The 21,084-nt window shown below is 31.1% G+C and overlaps 1 protein-coding gene across 1 annotated transcript in view; it reads right to left on the reverse strand.

Moving 5' to 3' along the window:
- The window catches only part of LOC105450647 (lachesin-like), a 366,968-nt gene that overhangs the window by 335,023 nt on the left and 10,861 nt on the right, over positions 1-21,084 (reverse strand). Inside the window, exon 3 of the mRNA XM_011690577.1 lies at positions 19,058-19,168. Within this exon, the coding sequence (XP_011688879.1) occupies positions 19,058-19,130 (73 nt within the window). The 5' untranslated portion in view covers positions 19,131-19,168. The remainder of the gene's footprint in view (positions 1-19,057; positions 19,169-21,084) is intronic.

A 21,084-nucleotide genomic window follows, 5' to 3' on the forward strand; every position in this document is an offset into this window, starting at 1 on the left:
TTTTTGCTATTTGATCATTACAAAATAACTCTAAAAGATGTGATCTTTTTTTAAGAAATACATATCTGCGATCTGTTTTTACTTTTATTATGTTTTTATTAATTTAATATTGGAATTTATCGCTTAAGCAACTTACACTATGATATGTGTCAACTTACCCGGCTATCGGGGTAAATTGGCTACATTGCAGCATGTTCGTATTTCACTTACTATAAAAAAACTATACAGTATACAAAATCGTTCCTGGCATGAAAATGTAGAGAAAGGTTTGTTCTATCATATTAATATAGTTTAATCATAATAAATAGTTGTTTAGAAACAGGAATGTCTAAATTGTGAAAACTGTGCCAACGAGCCCCGGTCTCCCCTATACAATCTTAAAATGTCATAAGCTAATCATAGAATTATATTAGCAGATATCACTTAAGACAGTTATAAAATATAATAGACTATAAATATTAGCTATATATATTAAAATGTTTCAATGATATTGAATAAATAGCGCGCGCTTTATTCCGTTTTAGTTAAATAAAAGTTGAAATTTTAAGAGTATTTCATAATAGTAAACAAATTTTTTAAATTTTCTATTTAAAAAATATTTCTATAAAATTAAAAAATTATTATTATTATAAAATACTCTTAAAACCATTCAATTATTATTTTTTTATTTTGAAATTTTTTATTTTTTATAATTTAAACGATATTCACTTCAAAAGAAAATAATCAATTTTTCTCATTTTCAGAGATGTTTCACCCACTGTATGTACAATGTATCGTATACTGTAAAAATACATATAATTATAATAATAAAGTACAAATAAAAAAATACGTCTCCCTTATTTTGATCTAGAATTCTAGAAAACAAACAAATTAAAAGCCCTTACAAAAATAATATTGAAAAAAATTATAATATTCGAAATATATTTCGAATATTTTTATAAACCATATTATATAAACTCTTAAACTGTAATTAAAATTTATCAACGTGATATATAATTATAATAATAAAATTCATTTTGTACAACTATCGGCTGTAGTTGCCAAATCAGCAAGTAAAATGTGTTTGCATAAAAACATTTTTTTTATAAAGAAAATTACTTACGGAATTAATTTTGGTCAATTAGACGATTAAAAAAAATATGTAACATTAAATATGGCATGAAATAATCATACAATTTTCTACATCGTATATTCGCGTACGTGTGAATAAGATTACTGGTTGATGGTCTGAAAACAAGACCGCGACTGATGAAGTGAGCAGTCCAGCTTGGGAAATAGTTGGGAAATGTTGGAAATACTTTGCGCGCAGAGTCCTTCCGCGGCGATATTGCATTTCAACGTGGAGAGCAGAAAGACGAAATTAGACGCCTTAATGCTCCCGTGCATTAAGGGGTTTCCCACTCAACCTCGCCGACATTTCTAGCATCCGCAATCGACGATAACCGTCGTGATTTTTCAACTATGGAAAACTTTAAAGAAAAAAATCCCTTGCGCTCTCGACGTTGAAAAGTAATAATTTTAATAGTAATATTTTTCAGTTTCATGTACGTATTACATTGCTGCAATGTAATACGCATAATAGACATGTTATGGAAGTATAAATAATTTTCATTATCATTTCACTGTTCTCACATACGTGTTTCAATATATGAAACAGTAATGACAATTATTTACCTCAGATTAGAATGTAGTGAAAAAGAGCTGCACTTGAAAAATGTAATTAACTATCTTTTTGATAATATATGAATTGCGGAACCTTTAGTCAAGATATATTGGAAAGAACGCGTTACTTATAACGCTGTTATCATATATTCATATTTTTTTTTTTTAGTAATGATCATTCCTTTTTCTATCTGTAACGTCATTACATTTAGTGATGGTAACGAATTTGTCGTTACTTTTATTGTTACTTTTTTATACTTTTATTTTCTTATTTTATAATATATTTTTAATTTATTTTTGGACAAATATTTTGTACTCTATATTTCTTAGGCTTCCAATAATCATGCAGTATTGAAAGCCTATAATTCATATTACAGTAGAGTCTTTCTAATTTTGGCCTACGAGGCGATAAGAACAGAATGCCAAAATTATAGAATACTCTCACCATACACAAATCTACCACTTACACAATCTTTATACGTAACTTTATTGCATTGTCCTGCACTCTATGATATGGAAGGGACATGGCATTAGTGTTGGCGGAAGTATGTGTGGAAAAATGCAAAGATTAACGAAGCCACAATTAGAGAGACTCTACTGTATATACATACTATAGATTTTCAGTATTAATTACCAGTGAATATTAGAATAATGCACTCTTAATAATGATTTAAAAAAGTAATGCTTAAAAACAATAAATTTAATCTAACTTTCTATAAAAAATAAATAATATAAAGAAAAAGTTGCTTTATATACAGAGTTTAAAGTTTCAAATTTTATTTATTATTATATGTAATAATGATTATCAAATAATATAAAATCAAAATCCAATAATTAAACTTATTTTAGTATTGCAAAAAAGTAACGAATTGTTATACTTTTCAGATAACGGTAACAATATCGCGTTAACTTTTTTAAAGTAACGTTTCCAACTTTACCTTTAGTATACTATTGAATCATTTGTGTCCCCCTTAATTGTAATTAATACGATTCGATTAAGTAGATTAGATTAAATCGTGTTACAATTAGTAATGCTATAACTAATTGCAGCACGACCCAATTGTGCGTAACGAACAACGAAAGTTGTAAAACTGCTGAATAAAAGGCGATAATGCGAACGAATAAATTTATGATTACACCTTTTACGCACGCGCGCTGCGCATTCAAGCGGCTTGCGCTTTTCTTTCGCCTTCAGTTCCCTTCAAAATGTATTAATATTTAGAAAAATTGCATACTTTGCGCCAGGCAGCATTATAACCTGCCATGTACGTTAAATCGTTGCTCACGCGGGAGCGAACTGCGCCGTTTTCGCCGGATAAAAGGCGCAAAATTCGCGCGCGTAAGTAAAGAAGCGAAGAGAATGCCGTAACAGAAACACGGCCGGGAGGAAGATGAATGACCGCGCGGCGGACATGTAACACGTCTGTAACCTGCAACGCCGCCGGACGTTTTTACAGCGTTAGCTCGGTTACGTCGGTATCGTCAGGGAAAGACGGGACTGAAGAGAGAGGCGAGCGAAACAGTAAACACGGGACGAAACTGCAGTCTGCGTAACTGCAGTAACTGGTACACTCTTTCTCTATCTCTGTCTTTATTATACAGCTGCACATACCAACATAGCTATATTCCAGGTAGAACACGGAGCTATAATGATATCGTAGAGACGTCATTTTGACTTTATTTGTCACTTCTCAAGCATAACGGGTTACGATAACATCAAAATGACGTTGAAATAAATCAATAACAAGAAAGGAAATCAATAATAAGATAGGCAATAAGAGTCAATCACGCAGAACTTGGTGATTAAAATAAATCATAACTGATTAAAAAGTGATTTTTAATAATTACTATGACTTTTAATCGCTTTAGAGCTATTTTGACGTCATTTTAATGGCTTTTTGTTCTCCTTGAGTATAATTGACAAATAAAGTCACATTATGACTTTTGTCATTTTATCCAGGATGGCAATGTAATTCTTGTGAAAGCAAACAATCGACATTACTTCTGCTGTCGATGCGGTCTTATAATTACATTCATAATAAATTTAAAATTACAAGAGAATTTGATCTTTTCATTATAAAAAAAATGTGTTTACTTTCTGCAGCTTCCGATTTCGAGAAATATAAAATACGATATTTTGTGTAAAAGGGGGAAATAAACACATATTTGTAAAATTTCTCATTGCAGCCTCAAATATCGATACCAGATATTTAATCGATGACTGAAATTTAATTGTAAAGCAAGAGTTTTTAAATGACAATTTGTAAATACAATTGCAAAAATATGAGAAAAGAACACAAATATTTGGCAATGTAATTTACATACGCATAGGTAAGAATGGTCGGCCTGCCGACGAAGTTACCGCCTCTCCCGGTTCGCGAATGGCACTTTTATCGGTCTTGCAAAGTAGGCCGAAAAGCGGTGGCATCTCCCGCAGACACTTTTAGAATACGATAGCGTATGCGGATACACGAATTCAACGTCTTGGAATTTAATATTTCCCTTTCTAGGAAGCACGGAAATGCCATTAAACGGTCCGCGAGGAACCACCAAGTCGTGTTCATCGAATCGAAAGTTTACACAGGCCTGCCGGCTCCGACGCACATATGTACGTGCACGCGTCTCGAATGCGAGATGAAAGTCAGTTTCTATCCAGCAGGATCGAAGTAAGTATGTACACATCTTGCAATACATCCGCATATATATTTTCATGTTCTAAATGTGTACATACTGATTTGTACTGAAAACGAATTGTTAAGGCGGATTGATATACGCATTATAGTACATTGATATCACGATATCAATATATACTTTATAAAAATATCCTGAAATTATTATATACGATATTACGCGGCGCATTACACACACTTGATAACACGTAAAAATAAATCGCAATAATAATTGTGACTTTAATTTATAAATGGGAAATTCATTATGTCATTTAATATCTCGTAATAAAGATGTAAATGGATTAAAATTATTACAACATTATGATAGCTCTTTTTGTAAAGTCGACATTCTTGCATTTCTTTTTGAATCAATTAATTAACCCTTCAGTGCTATTTGGATATGGCATACTCGACAGTTTCTTTTATTTTATGTTCTATAATTATTTTATTAATAAAAAAATACATACATTTTCTTGTTATCATTATATTTATTAATGTCGCGTTTTAATTTAGAAAAAATTTGTTATAATCGTTCATTTTTTTATACGATATTTTTACACAAGTATGTTACTCCCGTGAACAAACATAGTGCGGCACTAAAGGATTAATTATGACTGTAAACAAATTAAATTTTTAGGCTATAATAACAATTGAACAAAATTAAAATGTCAAATAGACGCTAAAGCGAGTTGCGACAATTGCATGAAATAAAATATGTTTATCTTATATTAAGTTAAGTTATTTACTATATATCAAATTAGCTTGATATATAATAAAATTATTAAAATCTACAAAGATACAATAAAACGCGCGCGAGTATAATTATTTTGTTAAATAAGCTTTAACTAATTTTAATAACCTTTGACAATGAATCAAGCATAATATATGCTTAAATATATATATTGAAATATTCTTTGAAAGGCGATCAAAATGTACTCGAACAAAAACGATTATCAGGTTTACAATTTAGAAGTCTACTGCAGTAGAACAAATTTCTCTTATCGATGAATATACGAGGGCAGTTTATTTTCGTATGTACAGCACAGAACATTCCTATGCTATTCTCGATCCGCGGTCTTGTTCCGTTACACTAAAAAGTCGTTTGCTCGTTAACGGCAGTCACACTCTGCAATCTTGAAAAGAACAATTGTAGCAGCCAACGCACAGAAGAAATTTTAGCGTACCAAAGGCTTTTTCATCTGCTGCCATTCTCCAATTCTTGCCACGTGTATCTTCGGAATCGAACGGTGCACAATAAAGGAGTGAAGTACAAGCTAAATATTACAAATGATATTCTAAATTGCAACAAAAGAACGCTTTAAATTTCATATTTTTTAAATTATTTTATTTATTCATTCATTTAATTATTTTTTTAATAAATTTTAATATTCTTTTAGTTGTAAAGGGTAAATTTAATAAGTTTGGAGTAAATTAAAACATTTAAGGAATTTTAAAATATAAAAAGAATTTAAAGTACAATATATTTTTATATTTTAAATATTATTATTATTACACGAATCTACATGATTCTTACTCTCTTGAATTATGCGAAATTTTTCTTTACATAAGTTATAGTTGTAGTTAATGATATAGGACAATCACGCGAGAGGACAAATAATGCTCCGGTGCAAAAGCGTTCTCTCTAAAGTTTGACAATAGCATTTTGCCGTCATAACGCCGTACGACACAAACGAAGCGACATACGTGCGGACAGAAATGGGTACGATAAAAGTATACCTATAATGTAGCAACAGTTCTATTTTTTCATCACGACAAAACACTCGGCGACAGTCGACAACGTTCATCTGCTTTTGCAGTTTTCAAAGCGACTTTTATGTCCTGCACGCTCGCGCGCGCCAGCGGATATTTTACATTCTCCACGCGTGTACATCGAATGTTACTAAAACCGTATCAAATGAAAAATAACTGCTATTAATAAAAGAAACTTAAACGGGTTATCCTCAATTTTTATTCCTGTCCATGCTAATAATAAAAATTTAAAGGAAGTTTTTAAAAAAGTAATAATGTTATTTCCTAATGTTATATTTGCTAGAATAAGAATAATTAACATATACAAATTATATTTTTATATTTCGTATTATATATACTGCAGATCATATTTGCAAAAATTCGTCTCTTACAGGGTGCTCCAATTATTCTTTTATTTTTAAAAATATGTAAAAATAATAATTATATTTTTACTTCATAAGTCATTTTTATAATTCAAATATATTTATTATTCCTTACCAAATTCACAAAAATCAAAGAAATTTTTCCAATAAATAATCCAATAATAAACGGATAATAAATATTTTACTCAATCAAAAACGCGTTAAAAATGCACAATATTTTATTATTTTATTATTTTTCTATAATTCTGCGCAAACTAGTGAATAAAATATTATAATTTTTTAATTATTCTACATATAAATTAATAATACACATTTCTTTCAAGAAAATCTTTCTTGCAAGACATTATCAGTATGTAATTAAGACTTTAATATTCTCATCTGCTAAAGATTATTGTATCTATACATATATCCAAAAATAAAAAAATGTACGTTAACTTCAAAGTTTTTTACGTAAGTATACATATATATACATATATATTATATATTTGCATATATATATTTATTTATTTTGCATGGAAAGTTTCTCATATTATTATGTGAACCGAGAGACGCCGTAGAGCAAAAGAATCGCTCGAGCATGAATGCATATACGTGTATAAAGTGGCTCGGGGGTTAAGTGGCGGGTACGGGCGCGTATAACGGCACTAATGTACATTTAATGTCTTAACTTTGAATGCGACCCGCTGCGAGATAACATTTTAAATATGTTTTTGCATTTATGCGGCCGACCGGGCCTCTCGCGCCGACACGTCGCGAGGAAAGAGCGAGCCGGGGGAGGGGGGAGGGGTCGCAAGGAACAGCGGCGAAAGGAGAGAGAAAAAAAAGAAAGTTTTTAACGCAACGATTGCGAGCCCGACTATGTTCTCCTCTACCCTTCCCAAGGTACGGCCAGGCGCGGCAGCGCTAAGGTACTTTTTCCAAGGGATTTCCCTCTGCCTTCCCTCTATTTCTCTTTCTTTAGTAGAAAGGCTGCATCAAGAATCTACGATCTTACTGTCGACCGGGGAATACCAGAAGTTTTTCCATTCGCCACAACGACAAAAGAAACGAAGTGGCGCGGGGAACGGCCTTATTTAGCTCTAACATGACGAACGAATTTTAGCGGATTTCGTGGGAATTTGTCAGTCAAGATTGTTGTCTTGTTACAATTTCCGAATATTTATTGTAAATATAAATGTTACTTTATGTCAATTTTTCAGTGAATTAAAATCAATGATAAAGAAAGGGTGAATGAAGAAAATGTATCGTAAAAAACCTTGCCATCCCGTCAAATAATCTCTTACTTCCTATCAATCCCGATCGATCTTTATATATATTCATAAATATTTCTATACATTTCTAAACGTAGAAGATTTACGATCAATTTGGAGATTAAACTTGAGACTCTCTCTTTTCCTATCAAAAATATTGACTGAATCCTCACGTTTCGACAAACTTCTCCCGAAACGAGATGTGACGTACAGAGAAATCTATTACGTAACAAGAAAGTGTATATACGAGCGATCAACTTGTCTTGTTACTAGCATCATCTTTCATTCTGTATGAAAGAAATCTCGATTGAATACACAACAAGCAATTTAAACAATACTTATTTACACGAAAACTGGTAATCACAAATGTAATATCATCTTCTTTTTATGGTACGTATTTTTCAAACTGTGTTAAAAAATAGTGATGCTAAAATAATTTGTCTTTAGAATCCTTAGACGAGACGCCATCGAGTGAATTATTGGATGCAGCCATCGGTGTACTGCACGGAGTGTTTGCAGAAAATGTCACGGATCGAAAGTACTCGTAGATATTTGCTTTCTTTCACTTATTCTCTACCTCATCGTAAGAGTTACCGTTTGCAATTTATCATTCACAATCGCCGCGAAAAGTAGACTTTTATTACTAAATCGGAAATCTTTCAACTTGTCACTTCGCAGTTCGCTTCATTCAATCAATGGTTACACGTTCAGATCGATAAATGTCAGATCTTAATATAACGCAAAGACAACAATCCATCACGGGATTTATGCGTCATTACGTTAAAGAATACGTACAATTGCAAATTTTGCTTAACATTTTACACTAATTGCATATTTTTAATGTAAATTATTATCTATTTATTGCAGTTTTACTTCAAACAATTGTTACATTTTATCGTTAAAATCCAGCTTTAGATTACTTTACACAGATATGACTTCAGAATATATGTATAAGAAAAATCCAGGTTTCTTTCAAATTTTCAATTTGTATCGATCCTTTCAAATCAATAATACTTACAGAATAATTCCTTTTTAACAAATTTTGATTCATATATTCCTAATTTTTTTGTTTTTCCATGCAAAACAAATCAAATTCGTATTTTTATTTCTATTAATACTTTGACTGCCATGTCATCTGCTCGTACATCTGAATGACGCACAAAATTAGCAAGAATCCTGTCATTTGTGGATGATTTTAATTATTTGATTAAGAATGATTTTACCAATTTCATTATTTACGATTAACTTAACCGGTCGATTATTTCATTGGAATTGACCAATTGCATTTATTATTAAGCAAAATCAGATTAATCAAAATCAATCAATTATGATTGACACTCAATCGGTCAGTTAAATTAATCAAAGCTAGTGAAATTGGATATTTAAGCGTATTTAAGATATTAAAAAAACAATATGAATTATATTAAGATATTAAATAAACAATAAAGTATTGCAATAATATACTAAATATGTTAAGTTCAATGCCAAAATCAGCTTGACAAAGTGTTAAAGGGAGCTCGAAATAAGATTATTTCACAAAATTATAACTGAACGAGAATGAATACTTTAGTCTCGCGCTCTAACGTAAAAAGAGCGTATTAAGACTAAAGGCTAAAAGACGCGGAAGTAATGTGTTCCCTAAATGAGTGGGTATTTCGCGATAAATTCCGCGCTGTAACGCAGAACTATCACGCTATTCTGCACAGTCTCATTGCTCCATTCAGAGTCCGCCTGCTAAACTGACATTATTGCGCGTAACGCGAGTGCACGGGCGTATTCGAATTTATTCGGTGTGCAAGCCGTCGACAGGTTCGTTCGTATGCATAGCCCGGCATGTTGATTGGCTGGCACACGCAAAGTCGTGCTCTCACGCCGCCGCGCGCCGTTGCAAAGTCCGCCGTTCCTGCCGTTCCTGGGCTGCTCTGTGTCCCGCCACCGCCGTCGCGCCGCGCCGCGCCGCACCTCGCCGGGCAGGATATTGCATACACGCGTTGTATTAATATGTATTTAAATTAGTGCCTCAAAGCGATACGAAATTACGGCGCTCTCTCGCCACCATAGACGGCTGCCGACGAATTACACACGCATTGCTTAGGCCGATCCTGAATGACGCGATGTCCCCGCAATATCAAAATTCTACAGGAGATGCTTTCGCACCTTCTCTCGGGATCATCGTAAATTCAGCGTAAACTTACTGCGAAAATTTAAAATTTTGAATTCTGTTCTTTTTGTTCGTTTTCCATCTGTGCGAAGGCAAGAAACTAAGAATTAAGGCGAAAAATTAATTAACGTGTATCGAACAAGTGTAATGAGAGATATGCTGAACATTTTCACATCGGAAAGAATTTTCAATCAGAAAATGCATAAAGCGTATCGAATGCGAGTGATATGTAATTATCGACACAAATGCATATACATTTATAAAAAATTTATTTCTAGAAAATTGCTATAAATATTTAAATCTGGGAATAAAATTACTTGTGCATGCAAATTCAATTTTGACTATTCCTATGTAATTTTTTGTATTAATTATACTTTCTACAATAGTATAGAAGTAAAAAATATGTGTGTATAATATCACGATTGCAAATATCACTCTCTGACTATATGAATGAAAATGAAAAATAGAATACGTATTACGTAGTTAGTTTTCAGATGAATCGATTCAAAAATGAATAAAAATAAGCTTCAAACTCACAATTACAACTCGTAAATCATATGTCAAATCTTATGTCAAAAACTGTCTCGAAAAATTAAAAAAAGATTTTGTTTTATTTTATTGCTAGTCACTTATAAATTAGGAATTAACCGAAAATGCAGTTATTTTTGTAAACGGTGGAACAAATGCTTTCGTGAAATTTGATGCCGTTAAAATATTATATTATTTTTTGTAAGATGTTTCGGATTACAATTACAATTACGCAAAAAGATAGCATTTAAAATTTATTATTATTAAACATCTTTATTTAAAAAATTAAAAAATCAAAAAGTAAAGTTAATAGGAGCTAAAAAATTACAGCTAAAAAATTAATAAAATTTTATTTTTATTTCAAGAATAAATATATTTATCATTTATTATTAGTATTGAATGTTTCTCGTTAATAAATTAGTTAAAATATTTGATTAAATAAATTGATACGTCTATTTGACAGTAAAATATTCCGTTCGTACGTTTTTAATTATGTATTTATATAAAAATACATATCTGAAAAACTCTAAATATTGATTTCTTGTATCAGCTTATACAAATTTAATCTTGGAAACATATAAAGATCAACTGCAAATTACGTATTTGAAAAAGAAAAAAGTAAAACAACATAATTTATAAATTAACAATTTTTCCCCAATACGTTCTATATAATTTATTTTTATTTCACATAAATATTTTATTTCATAAACATTTTATTTCAATTTTCATTATCCATAAAATATCATAAAAAACCACGAAGAAATTTAAATAAAAATGTTATACTTTTACGTAAAATTTTATAATAATTTTCTAGAAATGTCAGTATTTTACTTGTCAGCTTTGTGATTTCTTTTCTTTCTCCTCTTTACTAATTATCCGAGCAACAAATTTAAAAAGTAATTTTATGGTAATCTACATGACAGCAAAAAATTTTTTATAAATTAAAATTATTATAAATCTAAGATATAGAGCCAAAGTGAGTCGACACAGATGTTGGTGTGTTATAATTTTTGTCTCAATCCAGCTACACACAAACAATGCGTCACATTTTCGTCGGTCTTAAAACGTAGTTCTTATATTATACATGAAGGTAGAATCCATTATAACGAATTAAATTAACAAGTAATTTAATATTTTTGATAATAAGTATAAAATTCATTATAGATTTGAGGAGAGGGAATTCTTATAGAGCATCGAAAATATTAAATTGCTTGCCAATTTAATTCGTTACAGTGGATTCCGGCTTCATGTAAGAATTGTGTTTTAAGACCGACAAAAATGCGAAATGTGTGGCTGGATATTATAACAATAAAAATTATTACTCACCAACATCCGTCGGCTCACATTTGGCTATTACTTCGATATCTTAGATTTATTCCTGGAAACCTTTCTTTCTAATTTATTAAAATTATTATAATAAGTTGAACTAGATCGCATAAATAAATAACACAAATAAATTCGAAAAGCGCCTTCAAAAAATGATCGAAATAACAGTCGAAATCCTTATATAATAGTAATCATAAAGATTAATTACGACTATTATTACTTTATAGATGATTTTATTCAATTTCAGTTCTGTTTTATATTTTGTAAATTTTAATTGAATGAAATAATGAAAATTATTCACAATAGATCCTTGAGTCTAATTGAGACTACCTGCGGAATATTATTTAATTTTAATTGAGCATGATGTTTATTTTTTTATAAAATTTTATGCTATTTATTGTCTCTTGTAAAAATCATAAGATTTTTTAAAATAAAAATCATAGATTCTTATAGACATCAAACTTTAAAAGAATTTTTAAAAATACATCTAAATTAGTGTCTCACATTTTATTATTTAAAGATATCGATAAAATGTTCATCGTTATTGCTAGTAAAAAAGAAAGAATTGATGATTGATAAAGCTAACACAAATGCTATAGAACCTTGTGATATTGCGCCATTCGATAAAAAATACAACAATTATTTGAATATAAAAAATTATCCAGGACTAACGCCCGATCCACATCTTATGTCCTTACCCTACGTTCAAGTCAATAAAAAATTTTAAAGCCCATTACGCGATACGTTCAATGAATTTTAAATTTAAAGCCGTTAAAAAGAAATCATTATTGATGATAAAAGCAATAATTTATATAGTTCCTATATCGCTTCGACTCATACGAACCCCGATGAATCGAACATCGCACGAAATATTACCTGCTTCGATAAATAGCCGATGTATTTACATATACAGTCGTTAATCGCAGCAGTTAATTAACTGCGCGTACATACAGGTTGTTAATTGCTCGTAGAAAGTAATCTCGCGATTCAATGGATAATACGGTGATACACGCGGGACAGCTCCCGCTGCTACATGCCGGCTCGAGTGAAATCGCGCGAATGACAGAACACGACTCGCGGCTCGTGCGTAGATGTACCTACGTATGTACGTCGTAATGCGCCACCAAACAAACTCCAAGGCCTCGTGCCAAATATTCAACTACAATAACGCGAAAAAATAAAGGATTACCTATTCCATCTTTTAATCCTAAAAAAAATAAGCAAATTTCAAGACAAGCAAGACAGTGTAACTTTACCAAAAATGATTGAAATGTTTAAAAAAGCATTTAGCAACTATACTTTTCAGATCGCCATTTGAAAAAATGTTTAAAATGTTGAAAATTCTTATTGATTTTTTATAGAGTTACATAAATATAAATGGAAACGCATTAAATTTCGAAATTTTTTAATAATTTTGCAAGATTTCACGGCGTGAACTAAAAATCGCACATAAATGCAACTTTTAAAAGAGTGAATCTTTAATTTGCTTTGTTGTTGAGTGTTATACGATTTTTTTTAACCGAGTTTTTGTCAACATTGAAGCAAAAGGGAGCATTTTTCAATGTTAAAAAAAAACTCGCTGAAAAAATCCACAACGTTGAACAACAAAATAAATTAAAGACAAAGATTATTCTTTCGAAAGCTGTAAACTGCATTTGTGAGCGATTTTTAGTTTACGCTAAACCCTGCAAAATTAATAAAAAAATTGTTAAGATTTGACGCATCTCTATTTATATTCGTGTCTCACTCCGTAAAAAATCAACAAGATTATTTTTAAAGTATCGATCTAAAAAGTAGAGACTTTAAGCTGTAAAATTTTTAAGCATTTTTAAACATCTCAGTACGATCATTTTTAACGAAATTACACTCTCTTGAAATTTGTTTACTTTTGGAGGACCGAAAAGGTAATTTTTTTAATTTTAATTTTTTTACGTATTGTGAAATACGTGTGTTTATTTAAAATATTCTTTACCTTGAGTCTTAATATAATTCTGGTACATTAGCTGTAATCGCATATTTTGCACTTCGTTTTGTGGATCCATTAGCTCTCCTAAGATAACGAGATTAACAGAGAGTTCTTTTAAAGTAGGAATTATAGATAGGGGCGAGGACCGCTTGCGTGTGTCGTCTCGTATTATCTCTCGAAACAGCTGCAACAGGTATTAGTGAATTCTAAATGGTTTCGTATCTCACAGATGTTACAATAAGCGATTATTAGTCCGCGTAAATATTCTTAAACGTTTCAAAGTAATTATTATCTTATCGAATTATTGATATATTGACAATCTCGATTTATTCAGATTATTGAAGTAAAATTCGAGAAACAGAAACAAAAATAAAAAAAACAAATTATAAATTACCGTTTTCATTATTTTAATATAAAGAAACGAAGTATGTAGGTACAATTTATTTCTAAATATTTTAAAGAAGCGAGACTGCCACTGACACACGCTATTGATGTCTATTTTTGTTCCGCAAATATTGTTTAAACTTTTAACTTAATTGTAATTTATCTTCAGGTTGATAATGCGGAATGCTGTATGAATCGCCGGATCAAGTCATTCGATTAAGCAGCCGTGTTATATCGATCAAATATTGATAAATAATTTGAAAAAAAAAGCAGAATATTTAAAGTAGAGAAAAGTCGACATTGATCTTCTAAAGAGACAGAATTAAACAATTAAAGAAAATAAAACCTATTGTTCATGTATTTGTGACTAGTCTTTATAAAAATTGACTAAAAATGAATTTTACAAATGCGAAAATAATACTCTTACAATTTTCTTTTGCAAATTATGCAGTTTAAATTATATTTAACATATTTAATATTTACTTCTCTTATTTATCTAAATGTTAAATATTGCAAAATTCCAAAGTATTACAAAAAATTACTATATTACCTGATATAAGATACTTTTTAGTTTGTATATATATTTTAAAGTTTTATTTTTAGCTTTTGTTTGAGAAATATAAGTGATACCAAAAATTAAGTTGTATAATGGTATCGGCAACTTTTCTCTATAATTAACTCTAATCGATATTTGCTCCAAAATTTCCTTAATTGGAGTATTCGCGGATTCAGTGTACCTACCCGACAAACTTTAAATTAATGTATCTTTGCTTAAAGTTAACGCAATTAAACAATTTTTTTTATTTTAAAGGTCAAAATCTGAGAAATAAGATTATGTGTAATTTAAAATAACGTAAAGTTGTGAAAAACATTTGTTATAAACAATTTTTTCACAACATGATTCGGAAATTTAGTGCGGATAATTGGAAAAAGTGTTCACTGGAGTTGCGAATACCAATGAGAGTTAGGTATAAAATTAGATATTTTTTGATGCGTTTGTTTCGAGAACGGGGCGTTAAGAAGCATAAGACCACTGCGCGCCAAGTTATCATTCGCACGACAGTCAAGACAGCAGGTGGCAACGAGAGCCGCTCTGTGCGCGTCATGATATTACTCCCGCAACGCAGGAACAAGTAGTGAAAGATACTAAATCATGTCGCACAGTTATTACGATAAATGGTTATTAATTAAGGATTCAGTAAACGCATAAGAAATAACATTTTAATCTAATAGAAGTAGGGTTTTTTAATTAAAAAAATATGTTTTCACTAATAATAATATCTCTATTTCAAAATTACATGTACCTAAACCAAAAATACACAATTCATTTTAAGATTTATTCAAATTCAAGCATGGCTAACAAGATAATTAATGTCATAAAACAAAAATTTATAATTTATATTTTCTCTCGTTTGCATATTTAAAATGAATAAATCACACGACATATCATTGACTATATGACTCGATAAATAACCGTTATTTTTGATACGTTTATCACTGTATAATAATTATTAACAAATTATTACAAATTACTTACATCTTCTCTTTTTAACGTCATTCGAAATATAATTGATGTTAATTACTTCATTAGAAAGAATTATTAGTTATTTATCCGAGAGAGAAAGAGAGAGAGAGAGAGAGAGAGAGAGAAAGAGAGAAAGAAAGTATAAGATTTTAATAAATCAAAAGAATCAGATTAAATTGTCGAAAAAATATCGTATAACTTAATTTTATTCTTTTCATTTAACTTATTAAACTCATTCAATTTCACTGCGCTTGGAATGTAAAAAAAGAAATAATAATAGTACTTTCTTTTAGATATTATTCTTTCTTTAGATATTATAAAAGAAACTTAAAAAAAACAATAATATGGTTATATTATTGTTATATGTACATATTACCATATGTTGTATATTAATATAGAAATACGGTAATATGATTAATATATTTCCATAAATATTTTTCATCAATCAAAATATATATATATAAACTTGAATTATCGAATAAATACTATATTTAGTACCAGTAACATATCTATTCAAAGTTTTAGTAAAGATTAGTTTAAATTAAGCATGCATCGCCACATATCTTGTTAAATCAGAATAGATACCAATATAAAATATAACAGCACAATATAAAAAATTATCAATATTATTTTTTAGAATAAAATATATTGTATTAGACATGTATGTTATAATTTTATTAATGTATTAGAATAGTGTATCATTATTATATTGTATAGATTAAGAAGACATATTTTAATAGTTTATATGGGAATTCAAAAAATATTAGTTTAGATCGCGAAATTCGTTGTCTTAATAAATTATCATATATTTGACAATAGTCAAATACTAAAATAAAAATAAAAAAAATAACTCTGCAGCATAATGCTAAACGCCTGTTATCGTTGCTCGCGACACAACGCATATAAGAATCCGCTCGAAGTGGAAAACGAACCGGTATAACGAGTTACGCAACTTTACATAAAGATGGCTAGGTCGCAAACATCAATAGAAACGCGATATAAGCGAAAATATTTTTTCCTTTATTATTGTGAAAAAAAAATCACGTGAAATGCGAATGTCGAACTCGGTGCACCGGAAATGGAAATCACAAAATTGTTGTCGTATGAAAAAAAATTACGTCGCATTCATCTTGAGATTGATGGACCACCGCCGTGCAATACATCATACGACTGCGGAACAGCAGAGAAATCCTTTAATCGCGAAATCAGGAATTAGTAATTACGAAACTAGTGAATGTGCATATACATCATTTGAATGCTCCATCGTATAATTTTAATTGATTGGATCTATGTGCGTGATACTCAATCGAATGTCAGAATTTTAGAAAAAATTAAATTTTATATTTATCCATATTATAGTTGAATCCTCTGTTTGATACGTACGATATGTATGGATTTATATATAAAAATAGCTATATTGCTGTGCAGCATTGAGAAAGCAGAGGGCAAAGAATAGTGCCGCGAAACTCATTACAAGAACGTTGTATTCTTAATTAGAATATTACAAAGTTATATCAGCAGGTGTAGATCCAATTTAACACAGATATTCGCCGCCAGCTCTTGTAAGACACGGAGCTCAAAGCGATTTTGCTCTTCTTTGCCTCTTTCTCCCCTCCCCTCTTTCTTTTTATTTCTTTCTTTCTCGTTTTATATCTCAGTGGTCCTTTGTTTTATGCCTTTCTATCTCATTTCCTCATTTTTAGTCATTCTCTCTTTCATCTCCTCCGACCAAGCGTTACCATCGAAGTAAAGTAGATATTGTTGTATCAAATCGTTTAAAACTTAGAGAATAGCCAAAGCAAACTTTACTCCAGGAGAGAGGAAGAGGGCGAGCTCTTTAATGTATCTTATTAGAGAAAGTGTGGAAGAGACTAGCTTATTATTTAACGATAATTAAGCTTCTAAAGGAAGATTCGAAGATATCCTCAACTTCCCTTCCATTGAAGCGAACGAGAAGCGATAACGCGGCGAGATATTGCACGCTGAACGGAAGATTGATTAACGCCGGATTGAAGGTGTGCAATGCGTATTAGCTCCGCAGAGCTTGCGTACGACTTTCTTAAAGAGACATTCTATTCACTTTTCTTATTCGCGAAATAATAACTTGCACAGAATCAAAACATCGATGCAACAATGCGCGAATTTAGATAAGGAATAGGTAAAATAAATTTTCGCATTACGCTGTTAAATCTATAGTGTTAAATTTAACCCTATTTAAGTCCTTAATATATATAGTTATTTTTAAATAAGTAAGTTACCACCACTTAAATCCTAATTAATATATAATTATTTTTAACTGAAACAATATACGAGTTATTTCTAAATAAAACAAATAGTATTTAACCTAAATTTGGGCTAAATTTGAATTGTTTAAAATTATTTATCTTTATTGTTTTAGTTAAAGAATAACTATTTATTAAGTAGGAGCCGTGGCGATTTAAATAAAGTTAAATTTGACATTATAGATTTAACAGTGTATGTTTCGTAAGAACTAACCGTAACTTTCCGTAACTTCGCGCCCATTCTTTGTGTAATGAGATTCTTCGATTTAAAGTCAAAGAGCAGCATGCATCGATGGATACGCATAAATGAATATAATCCAAGCAGCAACATATCTATGTCCGTAAATGGGGCATAAAACGTCTATAAAGAGACGTCACTTAAACGGTTTTCAGACATCAAATTATAAGACGTCTTATGACTCACTTTTGGACATACGTGCTGTTGTGTGCTGTCCGACCAAAAGACCCGACTAAAAATCGAGCCGAAAACGTCAAATTTTCATAATTAATTATCGCAATAAACAGCCGGTTTAAGGAAGGGAGGTATAGAGAACAACGGCACGCAATACAATCCTATTGTTTTGAAACGATTCTAGCAGATGTTGCAGTAATCACCTTTCGCCATTCATACATGACAAACCTAATGTAATTATACATGCCTGTTCCGCATAGTTTCGTGTTATGAATGATTATTACAATTCTAATTGTATAACACAATCGTGCCTTATCGAGCTGTAATAACGTTTCGACATGCGTTAGGCTTCCAAATAATCAAATTTATCCTCGGCAGCAGCACGTAATTACCGAAAGTGAAGTCTCGTGTACGTAAGTTACATTCGAATACGGAAAATAATACTAGTACTGCATTATATACAAATCCCGGATGTGATACTGCGTTATTCACGTGGAGATCTCGAAACACAAATACGAACTAAACCCGGTAATATTTGTCACTGTGTAAATATTGTAAATCGGAGAATTAAATTCACTAGAAACATGTTCGTGTATTCGAACATTTATGCCCCACGGCAGATTTAATCATGTTATAGCTATCGTATCGCATATATATTGTATTATTACCACGAATACTCTATACGGATGTTCAAAAATTTCTCACGTTTAAATAATTATTCCCAATTATTATTAAGCATGCCGAAATAAAATCCACATACCTTGGCACATTATTGTGATAATATGCAGTATACTGATGGTCAAGTATCGACTCCTTCTCTGTCGGTCTGCCATTTTTCCGTCGATAGTCACTACAAATTCCGAAGTTTAATCTGTAACAGAACAAAAATTTCAGTCAATCATAGAAAAGAAATTAATAAAGAAAATGTTGTCAAATATAGCCTCGGTTACAAGTATAAAGCACCCTCAATTTATTGCATTTTCCTGGAAGAGGTAATAAAAGCCAAAAGAGAACTAACAAAATACTAAAATTGTTATAAAAACAAATCTTATTTTTTTATCAAATTGTTGTTTAATTTATTTTTTGTTAGATATATCATAGAACGTTTATATCAATTTGTGAGAGATTTCTTATACTTATGGCCAAGGCTGCATCCTTTTCTTAATAGAAAATTTCTGCTATGAAGCATTATTAACCCATAAAGGACACCTGAGTGCAAATTTTCGCACCAAGCGTTTTAAAGTTTTATATCTTCTAAAAATAAAAAGCAAAATTAAAGTAAAATGTGTTTCTCAATGTAAAATTTTTTGACCAATCGATTGAGAATATTCGAAAAAAAATTTCGAAAGAAGAACGTAATTGTTTTCGAAACTTCGAGTTAAACAAAACCATTCAAAAGAGATGTAGCCTTTACGAGTTAAGAGTTATCTACATTTTTTTCAACAGAATGGAGTAAATCAAGAAAAGCATGGAAATTAAATGTGAGAGCGATCGTAAGCGACAGGATGTATTTACCATCAATAATACGATTTACCGCGGGCGTTGAACACTACTCATGTCCGTGAGATCGTAGATTATTTATTAGTATAATAGGCTATTAGTGATCTTCAGCAAATAACCCTTACTCGTATCACTAAAGGCACGATATAAATCTGGTACAATACACGGGCGCGGAGGAGCGTACGTATGTACACGTCAGTCCTAGCATAATGTGCACAGCCAAATGCATATTGCAATGTTGCAATATGCCGATTGGTCGGAAACGCACACAACCGTGAAATCATTAACGCATGGCTAAGTCAGTGTAATGCACAAGGATACAGTAATTAACGAACGTCCAATGTTAATCAGACTTATCGACTTGAAATACGTGCACGTATGTACATCGCTTCGACAAGATGCGACTGCCATTTATGCTCCGAATTTGTACTCGATATTGATACGCTCCGATGATCACCGGCAATACGAAGATTATATTGGCTAAAGGCAATTCGACGAATCAAGCCGTAATTATTTGACGCATCGTCAATGTAAGCTCGGGAATAGCTTTGTATAGAGACGCATACGTTATACGGGAAGAGAAATACGTTATTCAAAATATAGATAAATAGGAGCTTCTGAGTGATGAGAGACCCTTTTATCTAAATCCATAACGGTGTGCCGGGCTTTTCATTTGATATACATCCCGACATATAGAACGATGTACTTCATCTACCATCCTACATTTATATAAATCTAAATTAATGCACGCAACACATATTTCATATCTATCATCTCTCCTTATAATTACGAGTTTCCTAATTTGATTTATCCCTCTCCCTCCTCTCTCTTTCTCTTTTTAATATTATTAGATATCTCCCAGATAAAGCTCGCACAATGCACAACGAAAGTTTTTTTCTTTTTACAGACCATTATACGGATATTTAAAGTGCAAAGAGCCTTCTAATATTACGCGCGTAATGCGCAATTCATAATGTTATCACGAGTCTTACTAGATATATAACAGGGATTTCCATAACGATGCTACGTTGATACTCGAGTAAAATGGCCTGCGTCGCCACAACCCTGAATTCACTTCTACTATCGCGCTCGCTCCATAATTAGCAAACTCAGTTACGTAACACCGTTATAGTAACGCTCGCGTTCCTTTATCTATTTTTCTCGTAAACTTGTTCGTGACAGGCTCATGGAAAAATGGCTTTGCATGGATAGCTCCGGGCGGTTTCTCCGTTGATACTGTTTCTTCTATTTACAGTAATATAGAACAATAAGATGGTTGATAATTAA

This window comes from Wasmannia auropunctata, unplaced genomic scaffold (assembly GCF_000956235.1).
Source record: "Wasmannia auropunctata unplaced genomic scaffold, wasmannia.A_1.0 LD336059.1, whole genome shotgun sequence".
NCBI classification, from domain to species: Eukaryota; Metazoa; Arthropoda; class Insecta; order Hymenoptera; family Formicidae; genus Wasmannia; species Wasmannia auropunctata.